Source organism: Nuphar pumila, chromosome 3, assembly GCF_984573655.1.
Source record: "Nuphar pumila chromosome 3, dmNupPumi1.hap1.1, whole genome shotgun sequence".
NCBI classification, from domain to species: domain Eukaryota; kingdom Viridiplantae; phylum Streptophyta; class Magnoliopsida; order Nymphaeales; family Nymphaeaceae; genus Nuphar; species Nuphar pumila.
The window spans coordinates 27,338,272-27,357,732 of record NC_143251.1 but is presented as its reverse complement, the minus strand read 5'-3'; the positions used below and the strand labels follow the sequence as shown (position 1 = coordinate 27,357,732).

Sequence of the window (19,461 nt, the reverse complement as noted above, 5' to 3'; positions counted from 1 at the left end):
AATGTGATAAGCATCAAAATCTTCAAATTAAATAATAATGTAGTTATACTTTCAACCGATATTTAAATTAACCAATGATAATTACTAAATCTTCATGAAACATCAGCCTACTGGGCTCCACCTTCCTGGCTAGGGGTGACCATGATTGTCACCTGACTCAAGGTTTAAAAACTCACAGGAAGCATCCTTTTGTTGTAAGGTTAAAGCTAGGTGTATGGGGCTTCAAGGATTTACCAACTGCAGGCTTGCCATTTTGTTTTTTTTTTTAATAAAAGGGGCGCCGGGGGGGGGGGGGGGGGGGTGTTGGTTCCCATGAAAATTCACATTTGATTTTATTGATAATATAAAATTAATAGATAGTCTCCTTGTGGATAGGCAGGCTGGGGGATAATCCTAATGGGATTCGAACCCGAGAATCCTTGGTTATGACAGTGTGACATAGCCCTGTCTCATTGACCACCAACACAGGTTTAGTAAAATTTGAATAAGTTAAGAAAAAAATAATTTTGGGAACTGTTGGCCTGATGAATGGTGAGTTGAGAAACTTAATAAATTCATTTAAATGGGGTTTTTAATTGATATTAATGGAATAAATTAGTAGCGTGATGTATTAGAAACCTGAGTTCACCAGGTTGTAACAGAAATGTTTATTAGTCGATCTCATCCTTGACATTCATGATATCATTATTCTGCAAAATAAAAAAACACTCATTGGGTGACTTGTGAATGTCATCAAGTTGACTGGACATCACAAGTTCAAAACCCACAAATGGCGTTCCTTGCCATAAGGTCGAAGCTGGCAAGGTTTTACCAAAAGGAGACCAGCTAATGTGCTGTCAGTGATTTAGAGAGAGAGAGAGAGAGAGAGAGAGAGAGAGAGAGAGAGAGAGAGAGAGGATGGGGAGGGGTGTTTTAGTTGAATTTTCCAAAAAAAAAAACATTGACCTTTGTGGAATATGTCCTGGATACGGTTGTCAATGGATCAAAATGGAGTCAGATATTTGACCTGATCCAAATTCATTAAATCAGTTTTGGTAAAGCAAGGTAGAAACCGATAATAATCAGATTTGCATTTGGTATGCTGTTTTACATCCAAATCTAAGTCCAAATTATGGATAATCTGTTTGCATATAAAATATATCTGAGTAACTTGTCATATCCGGATTCCATGTTAGCTCTTTAAATCTGACTGCGAATCCAAATCGGAAATTGATAAGGTTTGATTCAATAATGCCTACATCTGAACCAAACTAGACACAATTAAGTCTATACTTTCGAAATCTACTTTTATTTTTCAAGCCATTGAATTTTTAATGATAAATGATTGTAATGTACGGCAAAAATGACACGTTTTCAGAAAGACCTTAAAATTTTAAAAGTCCGCTTCCTATCTAAAATCGTAAATGCTTTTATTTTTAAGACCTTTTTAGCCTTTACACCTATCATTTTCAGTGCAAATTTTCACCATATATGTGAATTCCCTTCGTCTTCGTTGAAAATACCTTAGTCACTGCTGTCGTCGGCAGTCGACGCTTAATTAATCTCCATTACCCTGTCAAAAAACTGATAAATCTCTTGGTAGTGCGGGTATGACAAATTATGTCACGACTGGAGAAGCCACCACTTGCAGCGGAGAATGACCTAAGTTTTTTTGGTAGAAACTCGAACCTCAAAACTTCACAAATACTTAAGTTACTCTACATTAAAAAATTACTAAATTTACATAAAATAAGTGCGAGCAAACTTTTTTTTTAAACTCAAATCGACAAACATCTCAAATATTTGAGTTACTTCACATAAAATATGTAATAATGTCACATAAAAAATTTATAATTCTTTTTTTTAACTCGAATCGACAAACCTCACAAATACTTGAGTTACCTTGCATAAAAAATATAATAACATCACATAAAAAATCTATAATTTTTTTAACTCAAACCGACAAACCTCGTAAATACTTGAGTTAGCTCGCATAAACAATTTATGAAATTTACATAAAATAAGTGCGATGAAACTTTCCTTTAAACTCTCGAACCTCCAAACATCGCAAATACCTGAGTTATTTCGCATAAAAAATTCTTAAATTGACATAAAAAATTTGTGATTTTTTTCTAAACTCGAACCGACAAACTGCTCAAATGCCTGAGTTACTTCATATAAAAAATATAATAACATCACATAAAAAATCTACGATTTTTTTTTAACTCGAACGGACAAACCTCACACATACTTGATTTACCTCACAGATTTTTTATGTAATTCAAGTATTTGTGCAGATTGTCAAATTGAGTTTATAAGAAATTTCATAATTTTTTTTTTATAAAAAGTAACTCATGTATTTACGATTTTTGGAGGTTCGGGAGTTTAAAAAAAAGTTTCCTTGCACTTATTTCATGCGAATTTCGTAAATTATTTATGTGAAGTAACTCAAGTATATGCGAGGTTTGACGGTTTGAGTTAAAAAAAATGCAGAATTTTTATGTGATGTTATTACATTTGTTCTGAGAGGTAACTCAGGTATTTGTAAGGTTTTTTTATTTGAGTTAAAAAAAATTCACAAAATTTTTTATGCAACGTTATTATATTTTTTATGCATGATAACTCAAGTATTTGCGAAGTTTGTTGATTCGAGTTAAAAAAAAATTGTAATTTTTTATATATGAAGTAACATAAGTATTTGCGATGTTTGTCGGTTCGAGTTTAAAAGAAAGTTCATTCACACTTATTTTATGCGAATTTGGTAAATTTTTAATGCACAATAATTTAGGTATTTGTGATGTTTCGAGGTTCAAGTTTTCATCAGAAAACCAGAGTCATTTTCTACCGCCAAGTGATGACTCCTCTAATCATGATGGAATCTGCCATACCCGCACCACGAGGGGATCCATCGAAGGATGGTTTTTTATAGGGTGATAGAGATTAAGCGTCGACTGCTGGCGATGGTGATGGCTAAGTCATTTTTGATGGAGATGAAGAAAATTCGCATATGCAAAAAATTTATATAAAAAAGGATATATGTGAAGACTAAAAAAGTCTTAAAAATAATAGTATTTGCAATTTTGAACAGCATAGGGATTTCTGAAATTTCAAAGTCGTTTAAAAAACATGTTATTTTTGCTATACATTTAAGTTATTTTTCAATTTTTTAAAGTTGAAGATGGCTTTTGTGGTTGTTTTACTAAGTAAAGAGTAAGGCTTCATTTTTTATTGGTGGGAGATTAAAAAATGGAATTTGAGAATTCTTAGAAATTTGTTGACCAGAAAATTTCAAACATCTACAATAACGAGAATTTTGAATCACGCATCAGAACTCATTTGATGTATCAAATTCTTGGAATTCATCTCATCAACAACAGCTAGAGCAATACAAGCTTCCGAATAACATCATTTGGTGTCCCTGATTTTTTTTTTATTACCTGAAAGAAACTCATCACTGGTTGACTTCTGGTTGGTAAAACCGTTGAAGCCCTACCGGTCATAGATTACACCCAGTTTCGACCTTGCAATAAGTACGCCACCCACAGGTTTCAAACTTGTATCGTCCAGTCAGTTTAGTGACATTCACAAGTAGCCCCTACCAAGAGTAGGGATGGCAGTGGGGCGGGCCGGGGCGGGGGACAAGGTCTCCACCCCCGCCCCGCCTCCCTGGCGGGGATGGATTTTATCCTCCACCCCCGCCTTCATCCCCGTTTCATGTCCTCCATCCCCGGTTCAAACGGGGATGAGGTGGGGCGGGGATATTGTGGGGAAAAGTGGTTGTGGCGGGGCGGGGAAAAGTGCACGTCCATCCCCGCCTCCACCCCCGGACGGGGATGGATTTTAACCTTCGTCCCCGCCTCCCTCCCCGTTTCATACCCGGTCCAAACAGGGTCCCCCGGTCCACTGCCATCCCTAACCAAGAGCCCTTTCTTGCCCATCAAAGAATACACGCAGATTCACCATCACGGGAAAGAATTTGCACCTGAGGGTTTCGAACGCATGACATTCCGTTAATTTGGTGACCTTCATAAGTTGCACCTACTATACAGTGGAGCCCTTTTGGGTTTTTCAGAAAAGGTTTTCCATGAAGTTTATAAAATACAATTTTGGATTCCATTCCATGGAAAGAGCTTTCCAATTCCTTCTCAGACAAACAATCTAAAATGGGATGACAAAAATGATATAAGGGCATTTTCGTCTTTTAGCCTCTCTTTGGTTTAGTAAACCACTTTAGTCCTCCCCGCATTCAATTGCTGTCTCTCTCTCTCTCTCTCTCTCTCAGGTTTTCTCTTTCCCTGCGTCTCTCTGCAACTCCCATGGCGACCACCAACTTCCTTCCCCAAATTCTGCTCATCTCCTTGATGGGTTTCCTCATGGGAGCCCAGGCGAGGCCGGGCGCCCACTTCCACCCTTGCAGAACCTTCCTCATCTCCTTCTCCTACTCCCTTTCCTCCCCAAAGGAGACCGCCCAATCCCTCGACGCGCTTAACCCATCTGACCTCCTCTTCCCCTCCCTCCGATTCGTCGACGACCCCTCTGAGTCCTCCCTCAGCCGCGGCGATTTCGACGGCTTCTTCCCAGTGTTGGAGTCAAGCGAGCCGGAATTCGTCGTCCCCGCCAGGCCCGCCATCGCCATGACCGCAGATTCCTTCGACCCAAGGGGCTCGTTGCGCGATCGCGCCAGGGACATCCTCAGCGTGGTGATATCTCTGCTCTTCGGCGTCGGCTGCGGCGCCCTCACCGCCTCAACCATGTACCTCGCCTGGTCCCTGATCAACAGTAGATGTGATTTCCGCTCCCACGACGACGAATTCTCCGTCCGTGACGAGTATGTGAAGATCCCCGCGTCGCCCGATCCCGTGAAAGCGAAGGAAGGGTACGAGGGGAATTAGGGTTAGGATCTGTGAGTTCTTACATGAATTTACATGCGTATTTGCGTTGAATATGGATCATTTTACGTTGTGGGGTTCGAGTAATTATGTCCCCTTATAATATATATGATGGTTTATCTGTGAATTGTTTAAACAATTTACTTCTCCTTTTCTATTATGGCATGTATGTATTCTCCAATGGATTTGGTATACTGTGTTACTGCTTGATGTTTATGTGAATTCTAATTTATCTGTTTGGGAAATTTGTTGGTCTTATGCTTTCTTTCGTGCATTTTATTGGTATGGTTGTTTTTCGTGGGCGTTGGATTCTTTGTTGATTCTAGTGTAATTTTTTTCCATTAAGGGTTCTGTGGATTATTGTAACTAGAAACCGTTGCGTTATCCGTGTTGTTTGTTTTAGAATTGTTGGTTCATTTCTTGATTATGTATTCAAAAGTATGGGTGCACTCATTTGCTTATTTGTGATTCTATTGAGGTTTGTCTTTGAGTTTGTTTGATTTAAAAGTTCAGATTTTGGATTATAAATTTTTGTGGCTTTCCGTAGGTTAAGTTGAATGTGATATGTGGTTGCTGTTGATCTTGTTGAAATCCTGGACTAGAGGGAGTTTCATGGTGGTCTCATCGATCTTTTGTTTCTTTACGGAGGAATTGTTGCTTGCTTGGGAGAATTTGGTTGTGTTGCTTTCTTGTGTGTATTCTTTTCATGTGATTGGGTTTGGGTTGTTTTCTTGATCTGAAATGTTTTGGTTTGAATGAGGAACTGTTATTAGATTTAAAAACCTGGTTGATTTGTGTATGTACTCGGTTTGAGTTGAAACTCCAGTCGTATCCAGGACTGAAGCAGGTTTCATGATGATTATTAAGAGTTGTTGGTCCTTTTGCATTCTTTTTTTGAAAAGAAAACCCTTTTGCATTCATGATTATCTGTTTGAAACTTTAAATTGTTTGGCCCGCTGCTTGCTTATTTGTGCTTCATTCATGTGGACGGTTTTGGATGTAGTTTGCTTGAATTTTAGCTTTTGTTTGCTAAGAGTATGTTACAATTCACGCTCCTTTAGTCCTATGTCACAATGATACATGGATAAGTGGACACATGATGCGGGTTCAACTCACAAGTTCGATTTTTTTTTGGAAGATAGGACATGAGGACACAGAAATTTTTAATCTTTGTTCAATAAAAACCTTTTTTATAAATATTTTAATATTAAAAAACACATTTTTATTGAGATAACATCATCAGTCATTAAAAATATTAAAATAATGGCCATACGTTTCAGTGTTTGAATCAGTGTGTCCTCTTGTCACCAGGGACAAGTGGCCAAAATGGTGTCCCTGTGACATGGCTTTGGTCCGATCATGTTGGTGGAAATAAGAGGCCTGCATCACATGTATATAGTTGTTGGTGGGGGTGGTATTATATTAGAATTCTGGTTGCATTGGTAAACATGGTTGATGGTTCAATTGTTCAAGGGTTTGATGCCGCTTCAATTCTGCATAGGACTGGAATGATTTGTGGGGTTTGTTCAATTCTTTATGGGAGTGAATATCGCTCTTCTATGATAGCACATTTGTACAGATACACAATACTGGTTTGGTTGTCAGGTTTCCTTTTCATGTCTTATCTAGGATCAAGGATTGTTGTGATGAACGGTGTTTGGTACATCAAGTGCGGGTTGCTTGCATTTTGCACATGCTATCAGATGAATGGTAAGATGGATATATCTTCTTCTACATGTGAATTGTGGGTAGCAGTTTCTTATCTTTGTGGGGTTGTTCTTTGATGATTGGTTTATGGTCATACAGTTTGATTGGATACAAACCTTCATGGTAATGCATTTTAGGATGATGATGCATCTATTTTATCTTTCTGTTTGAGTTGATGTTTTTGGTATGGCCTTAACCGCCCCCATTATGTGTTTTTACGTGGCTCAGAAGCATGGATATGTTTTCTTATAAGTTATTCTTTTTGTTTCTTCAAGAACAAATGTAAGGTTTATTAGCCATATTTCTATGTAAGCATTCTAATATTCAGCTTCACCAAAGAAGAGAAAAGCAGGGCGAGATTTCTGCAGTAAAATGTGAAGTTGATATATGCTAATTAACATCCAGGCCTTCTATAGAGTCTTCTAAGGTATAAATTTTCTTTATGTGCCTTAGGGGCCTTGAATCTGTAAATTTCTTTAACGCATGTAGTTTATGCTTGAATATGGGTGAAGAAAGGCTTAAAAACTATCTAGACTCTTTCTGCTTGTTATATTTCGAGATATATATGAGCCTAATATCTAAAACCTTTTTCTTTTAAATTCTTATATCCAAAACCATTTGTGGACAGTAGGTTGTGTCGATACAGTAGGTATATAAAATGATTTTTAATACCCATTTAGCATCATAAAGAGATCCCTTGTTGACAGAGGATATTTAAATCATCAATCGACATAAAGGAGGGGATTAGAAAAGTAGGGGGCTTTAATTTCAAAGAGACAAGTTTAGATTGTAGACAAATGCTTGAACTAGGGTTAAAGTCCGTGTGAGAGTGAGCTTATGAAACTGTTTTTATCTTATGCATGATTGATATGTAGTGGAACTAGATAAAAGTTAATGACAGTGTTGATTGTGTTGGACACTGGATTGATTATGTCCATCAAGTGTCCTCGAGTGTCCAAGTGTCAGTGTTATGTCGACATGGGATACACATGCTAAGTGAGGTGTTCATGACATAAATAATGTGGAAGAGTTTGATGATAAGACCAAATTGGAGGTAAGATGTTTGGTTATGTTTATAGAGTTGCCTCTGGAGGCTGGATCTATGCACTTTATATCATGCTGGTGTGTGAGGATTGTAGAGGGGAGTTCGTTGTTTTTAAATGGGTTCCAAATGCTTGAATGGTAGAGGATCCAGTCTGATGTTGAAGACATTTGCAAGTGTTGTTACTGTGTAACTTTTATTTATTTAATTTTTGAAATGAAAGAAAAAATTTATTAAAACAGAAGGAAAAGGAAAAAAAAAAGTGAGTGACCAGAGCGTAGCGAGAGCCGTGTGATGGGTTACTATCCAGCACTGTTCGCTGGTGAATGGAAGCCCCTCTATCAAGAAAAGGAAGTGACAACCGGCTATCCTATATGCGATTTTAAGTTTTTGTTCTCTTTAATATGCGTGAAAAAACAACCAACACAGCCATGAGTTGGGAACGGAGGCTCTGCTCATCTGGTAAGAGCACTGCAAGAAATCAGACCTTTACTGGCCCGGGAGGCTTGGGATCGTTACAAAGTTGATGGGACTTCAGCAGTTTGGAATCCATGGGTGGAGACCTCAAGGTTTTATCAACCAGAAGCCAGTCAGTGATGGAGGTTTTCCTCTGACCTAACCAAAAACAAAAAACTGAGCATTTCATACACGTTCCTTGCTGAACCTTTCCAATTCAAGCCCTTTGTTGCGGTGAGATCCACAGAAACACATGGGTTGCCGTGTGTTACTGCAAAAAGCCTCCAAAATTCAGCGCCACCTGAACGCACTCTTAAGTCTAATGTATGCCAGCACAACAGGAATGGCTGAAAAGCCTGTTTCTTTTCAAAGGCAAGCTGGGGTTAGTCGGGCCCCTACCAGTTATACAAACTATACCATTGGGTTTTGAACCTGCAACGTCCGAATACAAGGTGACGTGCACTAGCTGCTGCTACCAGACAAGCGGAGCCCCTGTTGGTAGGAATGGCTGAAACAGGGATACAATATTTTGGCAGTCTCTGGTGACACGAGAAGACACACGTGAACATGATGACATGAATACGACATATATTTTAATAATTTTAATGTTATTTCAACCAAAATATATATTTTCAGATTAAAATGTAAAAAAATAGTTTTTATTGATTAAAAATTTAAAAAAATCCATGCCCTTGTCTCCTATTCTCCAAAAAAAATTCAAACTTGCGAGTCGAACTAAGGTCATGTGTCGTTCGAGTCCGAGTATCTTTATGACAGGCTGAAACATGTTCCCTGCCTTATCAAAACAGGCACCAACCCACTATGGCGTGTATATGCCATACTTTGGAACCCAATTCTTTGGCACTTTGTGTTTTTTTCTCAAAGAACTTGGCCAACAAAATTGTTTCCTGAGACCCTTGTCGTTTCGTGTATGCATTCATATGCTGATTTATTGACACAGCTACCGGTTAGGGCTATGTTTGGGACCAGTAGTAGTCTAGTTGGTCTAATGTGTGTTGCGCCTCCTTCACGAGTGCTTCCAAGATCACACGCCGTGCAGCCTTCTTACAAGAGCACTTGAGCGTGAAATATCAAAAGACAGCCGGCGCACGCAGGTGCATGTTGCTGTGTCTGTAAATTGCTTGCACACACAGGCACAAGATACAAGTGCTTCTCGATCTGGCATGCACAGGCACGAGGTCCTGCAGTGCGGCACATGTAGGCACGAGGTCCTGCAGTGCGGCACATGCAGGCGCTCGGAATGAGAGCGGCACACACAGGCCCGCGGGGACAGTAACACTCACACACAGGTGTGCAGGAATGCAGATACACCGCTGCTCGTGCAGAGGTGCTCGGTCAAGTGCAGCCAGTTGCGATCCATGCAATGCGGTGGAGCACAGTCAGGCGATCAGGCACATGAGTTGATCTGTAGTTTCGAAGACGCGGCTCATCTCAAATATGCATTGAATTTCCATGCAAGCAGCAGTTAAGGTGATCAATAGCAAAAGAGGATCGATCAAGTGTGATAGAACTCATCTGATTACTCGGAATAATCGATCAAGAGCATTGAGCTCTTAGATACATAAGGCGAAGAGCAAATGAATGCTCACCTGAATGCGTCCATGATCCGTGCATAATAGGACCATTGAAAATGTGGCAGCCGAAGGCCGGATGATCGATTCACTTTTTCAATTGAAGCTCTTCAAGATCTAGACTTAGTGAACTTAAGTGAATTATCCTAATTGATCTAAATCTAAGAACTAAAGTAGAGAGAAAAGAACAATTTCTATTCAGATTTCACAATATCATTTTTACAACTAGAAAGCACTATTTATAGTGCTTACAAGTGTGCCTTCTAGGGATGGATGAACCACACTTCAAAACCTAATAGACACGTCCATTTGCATGAGCTTGAGACCGTAACCACCTTGACTCTCCTCACTGTTGGCCGACCTATGTGTGTGCTGCTTACTTGGGTGGTTGTTGGTGCACACGCACTTGTGCTGACCGCATGTGCGTAGTCGGGTATGCACCATTCCCTCTCTCTTTCAAAACTTCCTAGTCCTAGAGGAAAGAAGACTGAAAATTTCTCGTGGTCATTGAAATTCCATCCTCTAGTGGCTGTTTCCTTTCCCTTGTGACATCATTTTCTTGTAGTCTCAAGATGTTTCATTATTTCTTTGAGGACAGGCAAGTCCTCACTTTGAGCATGATTCATTCGTACCACGGATTGACATGCAACCCTTGAGATGACTATAAAAGAATCCTTGTAGTTAATTTTAAAATTATAGCCCAATAATTTGGTCAACCATTTTTGTTAAAGTGGTGTTGACACTCTTTGCTGTGAAATATATTTTAGGGTTTGATGATTCATTTGGATAATGAAATCTCGCCCAAGCAAGTTGGGTCTCCACTTCTCAAGAGCCAATATAATATCTAGTTCTTTCTCATAAGTGGAGAAAGCTCTACTTTTCTTTGAAAAAGCTTTGCTAGGTGATCATGCATGTATTTTGCATTTTATTCGTACACTTTTATGCATGATTCAGTAAAAAATTATATTAAAAACTCATTCTTATGAGTGTTTCTGAGGAACTACTTTGAAATTGAAAATATGATAAAATCGTATATATAAAGCTCTTCCTTACATTTTTTCATAGTTTTAATTAGTTTAGGATTTTTGTTATTCATAATTTAATTACTTTAGGAGTTTCAAATGGTAGTTTACTTTATTTAGAAGGTGTCTTTTTCTAAAACACATTTTTTCTAAAAAAGAGCTTATTTAAAATTTTGAAAATTAATTGGCTTTTTAGAAAAATTGTGGCACCCTAATTTTAGAGTATAAAATAGATTTTTTAAGGAGAGAAGCACATTTTTTTCTCTTGAGAAAACCCAGGCCTCTTCTCCCTCTTCTTGTGTCTTTCCTCCCCTTCTTGTTCCCAATCAATTTTTCCTCATTCTCTTCTTTTCTCTTCCGTTTTTGTCTTGCTTCTAACATTTTTCTGTCATCGGTTCTTCTTACCCCTTCTCGACGGAGGCACGTGCAGCTCAATTTTAAGACCATGTTCTTTTTCTCAACTCCTTCATCGAAAACAAATCAAAAGGGACGTTTCTTCTCTCCTGTCTATCCATAGTTTCGTAGTTTTAGTTCCTACGTGCATAATATCATTGCATATTTAGTGCATATAGATTAGATTATTTTTATTTTTAATATCTGAAAATATAAAATATATACATAATAGTTTAGTGGTCATTTTTCTCAAATTGCATACCGAGTTAGATAGTAATATTTTTTATATAGTTAATTCATAATTTTAAATTCACCTCAGCTGCTGTTTTTATCAGAATTAATTGGTTACTTTGCAATCAAAATACCCCTAATCTTTACTGCTTCGTAAGAAGATGTGTGTTACACCTCTGGGTTCACAAATGCTGAGGATTACAAAAGTGACTGACAAACCACACATCAATACATCGTCGTTTTGCAGGTGTTTACGATGTGTAAGAATTTTAAGAAGCCCATCTTAAATCTCTCCTCAAAAAGTAGCAAAAGACCAACATTAGCAATGAAAATTCTATGCTACTTGGATGCTGTAAGAACCCAGCCTACTAGCAAAACATCCGTGTGACCTGTCTCGAGTATTCTACCCTAACCAAAATAAGCACCAGGACATGGCAACTTCACAACTTATCTTTATCACAAGACAAATAATACCTTGACCCAGATCCAACCTGAGACCGGTAGAGTCAACTATATCTGCAAACACACACACACACACACAGCAAAAACAGGTCAACATATCCACAACCTGTTTTTAAAATAATGCACTAAGAGCCTCTGCATTAAATTCCATAGATCTACTTTGCATAAACTAATGGGCTAGTAGCCATAGCTACCTGAACATCAATTCCAAATATTGTCCAAATAGAAGGATTTAATACTAACGAATTCCTAAAAAATCAACACATATTCGCATGAATCTGAGACTTTACCACATAACGCAAAATTTTTCTGGCAAGAAAAGGAGTAGAGACAGCTGATACCTCCGATCTAGATGATGCCAATCTTATTTGCAACATCCAGTGCATCGTAATCTGGTGTAAGCCTCACATACGCCTTCTTTGTCCCATCAGGTCTGTTGAAGGGAACAAAAAAGAAGTATAGAATTCAGAAAACCTTTTACAAGATATGGAACAACATTAACTTCCAAAAATGTGATTATTTGAAAACTAGAATAAGAGAAAAAGATAAAAAAAGGGGCACCTGATCAATGTGTTGACCTTCTTAGCCTGGATATCGTACATATTCTTCACTGCTGTCTTGATCTTCTTCTTGTCGGACCTGATGTCCACAACAAAGACGAGGGTGTTGTTGTCCTCAATCTTCTTCATAGCTGATTCAGTGGTGAGCGGAAACTTGAGGATCTGATATTGGTCGAGCTTGTTTCTGGGTGGTGCACTAATACGAGGATACTTGGGATTACGTTCCTTCTTCAGTGTCTTTGGCCGGTGGAAAGTAACTGAAGTTCGGATCTTCTTTGCCTTTTTCTTCAGAGTGAGGGACCCAGACTTCACTGCCTTGGCTGCCTTTAAGGCCTGAGCCTTGCCATCAGATTTCTTAGCAGGAGCTGTCAAGAAAAATCCCACATTGTCATGGTGGAACATAGAAAAACCAAGGATATAAGAACACCCAATTAAGCAAAACAAAAGTATATTTCCCAAGTTCACTGACTAAAATGTGCAACATAAAAGAATATATATCACATGGACACTTCATTTTGGCCCGCATATTGTGTCCCCTTATATACTAGTCATATTGAAAACTTCATAAAATGGATGCATCCCTGTATCCATGTGACATAGAAAAGAATATAATTCAAAGAATCATAAATATATAAGATTGTGAACACACCTTTCGCAGGAGGAGCCATTGCAGTGACAAGTCTGCCTCCTGAAAAGCTACCGGAAAGCAACAGAATAAGATTGTGGAAAATCATAGAACCTCAAAAATGAAGACAAATAAATGAATGCTTGAACATACAAAAGAAAGCAGCAGCATGAAATATAAAAAAGAAAAAGAACAAAACTATTGATGTGTACCTGCTCATGCTTAATATTTACATGTTCATCACATATTGCATAAAGTGGTTTTACCTTTTAGATTGTATGATATGCCACAGGGACACTTAGCATGTGTATTCCGTGCTGACACGACACTTGGACACAATAAGACACTTCATCAACATAGTCAAATCAATTTCATGCACAGTCAACATTGTGTCATTAACTTTATCTATATTCTATTATGATCTTACATTTCAATTTACTTTCATTATTTGATGTTCTTAAATGTAGTGATTTAAAATTGTTGTTTTATACACACATACATATATCTATCTGCGTGCACGGACATGACCCGTGTCATAATTTTTTAAAATTATGGAATCGTACCAAGCGTATTCGCATCGTATCCTTCTCCCGCATCTGCATCCTTGTGACATAGATTATATGCCAGATTACCTGCTACTGCAACATTGCAGTTGTTCTAAACCACTTTTAAATAATTTTGGTTGCATTTTGCACTTTGATTTTACTCCTAATTCTAATGTTTGAACTCTAAAATAGAACAAAGCACCTCCAAAGTGATTCGTGAATGATATATCAGCAATAGAACAAAACATAACTAAAATGACCATTAACAATTCTCTTCTTCAGTACTATGCTTATTGATATTCTTATGAAAGTATGAAAGAAAGCTTCAAGGCAACTATGGGCAATTTCAAAAAATGAGGGTACGGGAACACAGCTATCTATGTCATAGGGATTCAGCCAACCAGGTACCACACCCACGTCGACGCAACGCAACGTGGGTGCGGCACCCAGTGCAGTCAACCCAACCCTGGGTGCGGTTAACGCACCCAGGGTCATATATGTCCAACTTTTGGACTTAAAAAAAATCACCCGATTAAATGGGCTTGAGGATTAGGGCAAAACAGTTTCGCCCTCTCTCCTCTGTCTCCCAACGCTGCTGAGCTGCGACACCCCGCACCGGCGATGGCTACCAACTGCTACAGTAAGGCGAGCACGATGCTTCCTCTCCATCTCCAAGGTACATATTCTCTCTCATTCTCTCCTTCAGTCTCTCTCTCTCAATCTCTCTCTCCACTCGTCTCTCAATCTCTTTGCTACCTCTTTCTATTTTTTCTCCATTTTCATACTGTGTGCCTCTCTCTCTCTCTCAACTCAATCTCTTTCCCCCTTACTGTGTACCTCTCTCTCTCTCAATCTCGGCTAAACAAGCCCATTTTTGAAAAAATAAATTTACCCATTTTAGGGAAAACTCAGTTTAGCTGGCTCATTTTCTTAAAAATCTATCTTTTAACAGTTTTTACATGTAAAAACTGTGTAATATAAACATTATACATAATATACATAGATATATTATACATAATACGTCTGTTAGGACTTAGGACATTGCAAGTTTGAATCCTAATCGTATGGCCCGTATGGGGGTCTGTCAATTTTTTTTTTGCTGCTTTAAGCAGCCATTTTGCAAAACATGCTAGCCAAACTGAGTTTTCACAAGCCCAGCCAACCTGAACTCAGTTTTCACAAGCCCAGTCAAACCAAACCGAGTTTTTCCTGTGACATATGGTTGCTTATAATGTGTATTATTTGTTGATGACTTGATGTTGGGTAATTTGATTGTTATTACTGATTTTGTTACTTAAAATTTGGTTGAATGTTCATATTTTTATTAGTAACTTACTACTAGTCTACTATTCTATTGTTATTGTTAAATACTTAGATATTTTTAACATTTGTTATTGTTACTAGTTAAATTTTTAGTAACATATTAGTCTACTGCCAAAAATTTGTTAAAAATTTGTTACTATCTTACTAGTTAAATACTTAGATAGATCAAGTTGCATTAATGTTCAATACTTAGATATTATGATAATTGTTTTTTATTTCATTAGTGTTACTGTTGTTAACGGTTAAAACTTAAAAATTATATATATATATATATAGAGAGAGAGGGTTTGGATATGGATCTATATTAAGATCCATATCCAAACCTACCTTAAAAAAAGGGGAAGGGCGTAGCCCTTTGCCCTTTTCTCTCTCTCTCTCACCCTTTCGATGCAGAGAGAAGAAGAAGAACAAAAGAGGAGGAGGAGCAGAGGTAGTCTCTCTCTCTCTCTGCCGAGGGTGGGAAGGAGAGGGTTTTGAGTCTCCCTCTCTCTATTTCTTCCTCCTCTTTTTTTTTCCCTTCTTCTTCCTTCTCTTTCTTCTTCTTCCTCTTCCTCCTCCTCCTCTTTCTTTTTGTTCTTCTTCTTCTCCCTCCCTGTCTTTTGCTCGAGAAACATAAAAGAAAAAAGAAAAAGTTGGGTTGGGTCAGGGTTGGACCCTCCCCCACCCAGACCAGCATGTACTCGTGCTGCGTCTGGTACCAGCACCCGTGTCTACGGCTGTAAATATGGCGTGTCTATGTGACAGAGAAAGGCAAAGAAAGGAATAAAAACAGAAACATGAAATGTAAATAAATTGATGCTCTACTATGTGCTCGTCCAACTTTTCCAGGTTCCTAATTTCCATTAGGTCTATTCCACACTGACTGTGAAACTTCACCTAGCATATATTTCCCATGTTGACATGACATAACACCAACAGACATTGGATACACTAGGATACTACATAGACAAACTTATGTCGGATGAAGTCAGAACCATTTATTAACTTTATTTGTGTATTTTTTTCACGATCTTGATTCTCTATTTTGTTTTCATCAGCTGTAATTCCCTTTCCACAATTGACATTTATATTACCACATTATATTTCTTAACAACCTTGGCACTTCACTTGGCAATGTTACACAACCAAGGAGGTAATAAAGTTCCATGAAAAAGAAGAAAAAGAACATTTAAATAATTCATAATCATAGAAGAGGCATGAAGATTCATAAAATATGCTAAATGACAAGGAAACAGTGTAGGCCAAAAAAAAAACTACAGACAGCTTCAGAAAGGAAACAATACACATATACAACACTTAGCACATGTGACCATATGCCACCCAAGCACAAAATGATGCAGTATCCAGCTCCTTCCAAACTCTTAAAGCCACAATACACTTTTTTCTTATTTTTACCCAACTCCTCCGTGAGCTAGTCTGTCATCAACTTCATGCTCAACTCATGTAATGAAATAGCACAAAATGCAAGAGCGAAAATTTTCTTTAAACCCCCCATCTCCGACAGCTTATAACCAGCCCATAGATACCAGTTAATCCCAGAACCATCAAATCCACCCTAAGCACGCATTTTTTTAAGGGACGTTGCAACAAACAGTGCCGTGACTCCCACCTACACAGTTTCTTTCAGTCAGTCACAACTCACCGACACTGCAACGCTTCCAAAACGACCATTACCCTTTCCAATCATGGACTCTGCAACAGCGCACCAAACAGACGCAAGCTTCAACACACAACCACTAGTATTCCAGCATAAGAGAAAACCAAGTCCAAAACAACCATGGCCTTTTCCCACTATACCCACGTATACAAACACACACAAATGAAAAATTCCAATACAATCCGGCACCTCAATGCTCACCTCCTCTCTCCCCTTACAATTCCATTCCCGACAACCCCACGCCCCAAACTTCCCAAGTCGCAATATCGACGTATTCCTAAAAGAAACCACCAAAAATCTTTCCACTTTTTCATATTTTCACGGATCCAATCAACGTTTTGATCTACAAACTTTCGATTGAGTCTAATTTTTATTAAAAAATACTCAATAATCAATCACAGGCCGTTTTTTATTCAACAAAATCCCCATCAAACTTCCCCAAAATTCACGCAACGAAGCAATAAAACAGTCGAAAAACAATCAAACGAAACCAAATTAGAGACATCGAAACGAAGGATTTTCTGGCGATGTAGTTAGTGAACGAATCGAAGAGATCGAGATCGGAAGGACGAAGCGTACCGTGAATACCCCGCCGAAAAAAGTCGCACCGCGAAAACCCTAATCTGAAAAGAAAACCCTACGGGAGTTTATCATATACTGCGCGTCGCTGTGGGATTGACCTTGTTTTTCTTGATTATTACGGGATTGTCCTTAGTGGAGGGGTCCAATATGGATCGGATACGGTCCGGTTCATTGTGATCTGAATCCATTCAAAATTTTAGGTAGTAAGAACGAAAACGAATCCGAATTCTAGGTAGATGGGATGAAGTAGATTTGAATCCAGATCTGATTTTCGTATAGGATTTATTCAAAGAATAGGCCGAGATAGTGTATTGTGTATGTAAAAAATATATGTTTTACATCAAATATACGATTGGGTTGTGTTTTAAAATACACTCGTGATGTACGGATTTGGATCTAGGGTTCTACCCAACCCAATCCGGTTTGCACCCTGAGCATGTCACATGTGAATGGCTCAGGAATTACTGCGGAATACTGCATTACATGGAGGCGTTTGTTTCAGTGTCTTTCTTATAAAAGTGTCCCCTTCTCACAAGGGTGAAACAAACTTCCCCATTAGATAGAGGTAGTGGGGCTCCATTGTCCCATGCAAAAATCTCCCTTTTTCTATAATTTGTGTTCAATGGACGGAGTTTGACCCATACTTGAACCGTACCAAACCATATAAAGTCATAGTTTGGTGATAAATAAGGAGGTCCAAGTAAAATTTGGGTCGAATTCAAAGGGTCTGATTAATATATGGAGTCGAGTATGGTTTGTGAAATGTCATACCATACCTGGGCCCAACCCGAGTTTCAATTAAGATCCGTTTTTTAATGTAAACAAGATGAAAACTATCATTTTACCGGGTATAGTTTGGGTATGGTTCATGTAATCCTTAAGGTGCTCACGTGCCCGGCTAGCAAACAGCGTATGCGCAGCACACTGTTTTTTCTTTTCTTTTTTACCGATCACCCCCCCTGCAGAACAGTGGAGACGGTACACTTTAAGAAAAATATATTCAGGACAAATTGGACAGTGTGCCCTGGACAGGACCATTGTCTTGTTCATCTTGAGCAAGTTGTTCTGTCCTAACCTGAACAGGGAGTCAAACATACCCTTAGAGGAGGACACCCTTATTGTTTCTCTTTTGGTGACCTGAAACCGGACACCATACTAGCACCTTAAATTTTTTTTTTGGCGCCTCTGCATGTGTCATGTTTCAGTGGAGGCCCTCGGCATGTTAAATATAAGCCTTATATTTTATTTCATTCGAGGCTCTAGGCGCAGCGGTGGCCTCAAATCTTGGCCAGCCTGCCCAAAGCATTATCATTTGTTTCATGCAACTTTCATGAGAAAGTATTGAGGTGGTAATTCTTTTCTTTTTATTTTCTACCCTGAAAGAAACAGATGTCAAATCATCATGGTAGTAATGTGTCAATCTGGTATAAGTGAAAACATTTTCATGAGAAGGTTGAGTTGGCAGAATTTCCCACCACCTGTCACTTTTCTTTCTTAAGAAAACATTCTCATGAGAAGGCTGAGTTAGGCAGTTTTTTTTAGAAATTTATGCCTCTCACCAAAGGGCTTTCCCTTTGGTGAGAATGAAGCAAAAAGAAGTCAAGAACCCAACTTTCACTTCTCCATGTGAGAATCAAATGAATATGTATAAAAAACTATCAATCAAAATTTCATAATAAATATGACAACATAATCCCACACTGGTAGACAGCAGTCTGGATTTTTCTTTCTACAGATTACTACTCTACTTTGCCGAATAAAACGTGCTAATCAGTATGAGATGTTGTACTTGAAAATGCATGGGTAAGCAGTGCTGGCCATTGAGCTGGCCCGCCGGCCGGCCATTGAGCTGGCCCGCTGGCCGGCCCAACAAGCTTGACCCTTATTTTGGCCCAAGCCCGACTGAGCTATGCTCAGACTCATGTTGGGCTCAAGCCAGGCCCTTTAGACTCAGTCCTAGTTAACAGGTTGTGCTTGTCAAGCCTTATGCAAATCACACATAGGATCAGGCTCGAGATCGATCCAGATACAGTCCTCGGCCCAATGACCACCTTTAGGTAAGGAAGGTTGTATTCTGTTGATACCATACATTAACAAAATAGTTACCTTTATTTAAAGAAAAAAGTTTTTAATGATACCCAAATACTTATATGGCACGTTTTGAAGTGATAAAACAGTAGGAAAAGTGGAAGTAGGGAAGAAAAAATTATTACTTTTGCAACCGTTTCAAACAAGAGAAATTTTTAAAAAATGAAAGTTTTTTTTTAAAAAGTCTGAATTTTTGTAGAAAAAATCCCTTCGCTTAGGTGAGGGGTTGTGTGCCTTTCTTTCTCTATCGAGCAGGAATCAACTAGAACTCAAAATCTTCAACGTCAAGCTTTAACTTGTGAGTGGTT

General features: G+C 38.5%; 2 protein-coding genes across 4 annotated transcripts; one reads left to right on the top strand and one right to left on the bottom strand.

Moving 5' to 3' along the window:
- Nucleotides 1-4,190: 4,190 nt before the first annotated feature.
- Nucleotides 4,191-17,104, bottom strand: LOC149842396 (large ribosomal subunit protein uL23-like). 3 transcript variants are annotated; one of them, XM_089999129.1, is made up of 5 exons: nucleotides 17,063-17,104; nucleotides 12,983-13,029; nucleotides 12,335-12,698; nucleotides 12,115-12,206; nucleotides 4,191-6,937 (listed from the first exon to the last, which is right to left on the bottom strand). In XM_089999129.1, exons 2-4 carry the CDS (start codon nucleotides 12,999-13,001, stop codon nucleotides 12,122-12,124), a joined length of 468 nt encoding a protein of 155 aa, XP_089855255.1. In that variant the 5' UTR covers nucleotides 13,002-13,029; nucleotides 17,063-17,104; the 3' UTR covers nucleotides 4,191-6,937; nucleotides 12,115-12,121. The 3 variants fall into 3 exon arrangements, with proteins under 3 accessions (XP_089855255.1, XP_089855254.1, XP_089855253.1); XM_089999128.1 differs by lacking the exon at nucleotides 4,191-6,937 and adding an exon at nucleotides 11,744-11,827; XM_089999127.1 differs by lacking the exon at nucleotides 4,191-6,937 and having other exon boundaries at nucleotides 11,744-12,206.
- LOC149842397 (uncharacterized) lies at nucleotides 4,296-5,123 on the top strand. The gene has a single exon (XM_089999126.1). It carries the CDS (start codon nucleotides 4,296-4,298, stop codon nucleotides 4,869-4,871), a length of 576 nt encoding a protein of 191 aa, XP_089855252.1. The 3' UTR covers nucleotides 4,872-5,123.
- Nucleotides 17,105-19,461: the final 2,357 nt, after the last annotated feature.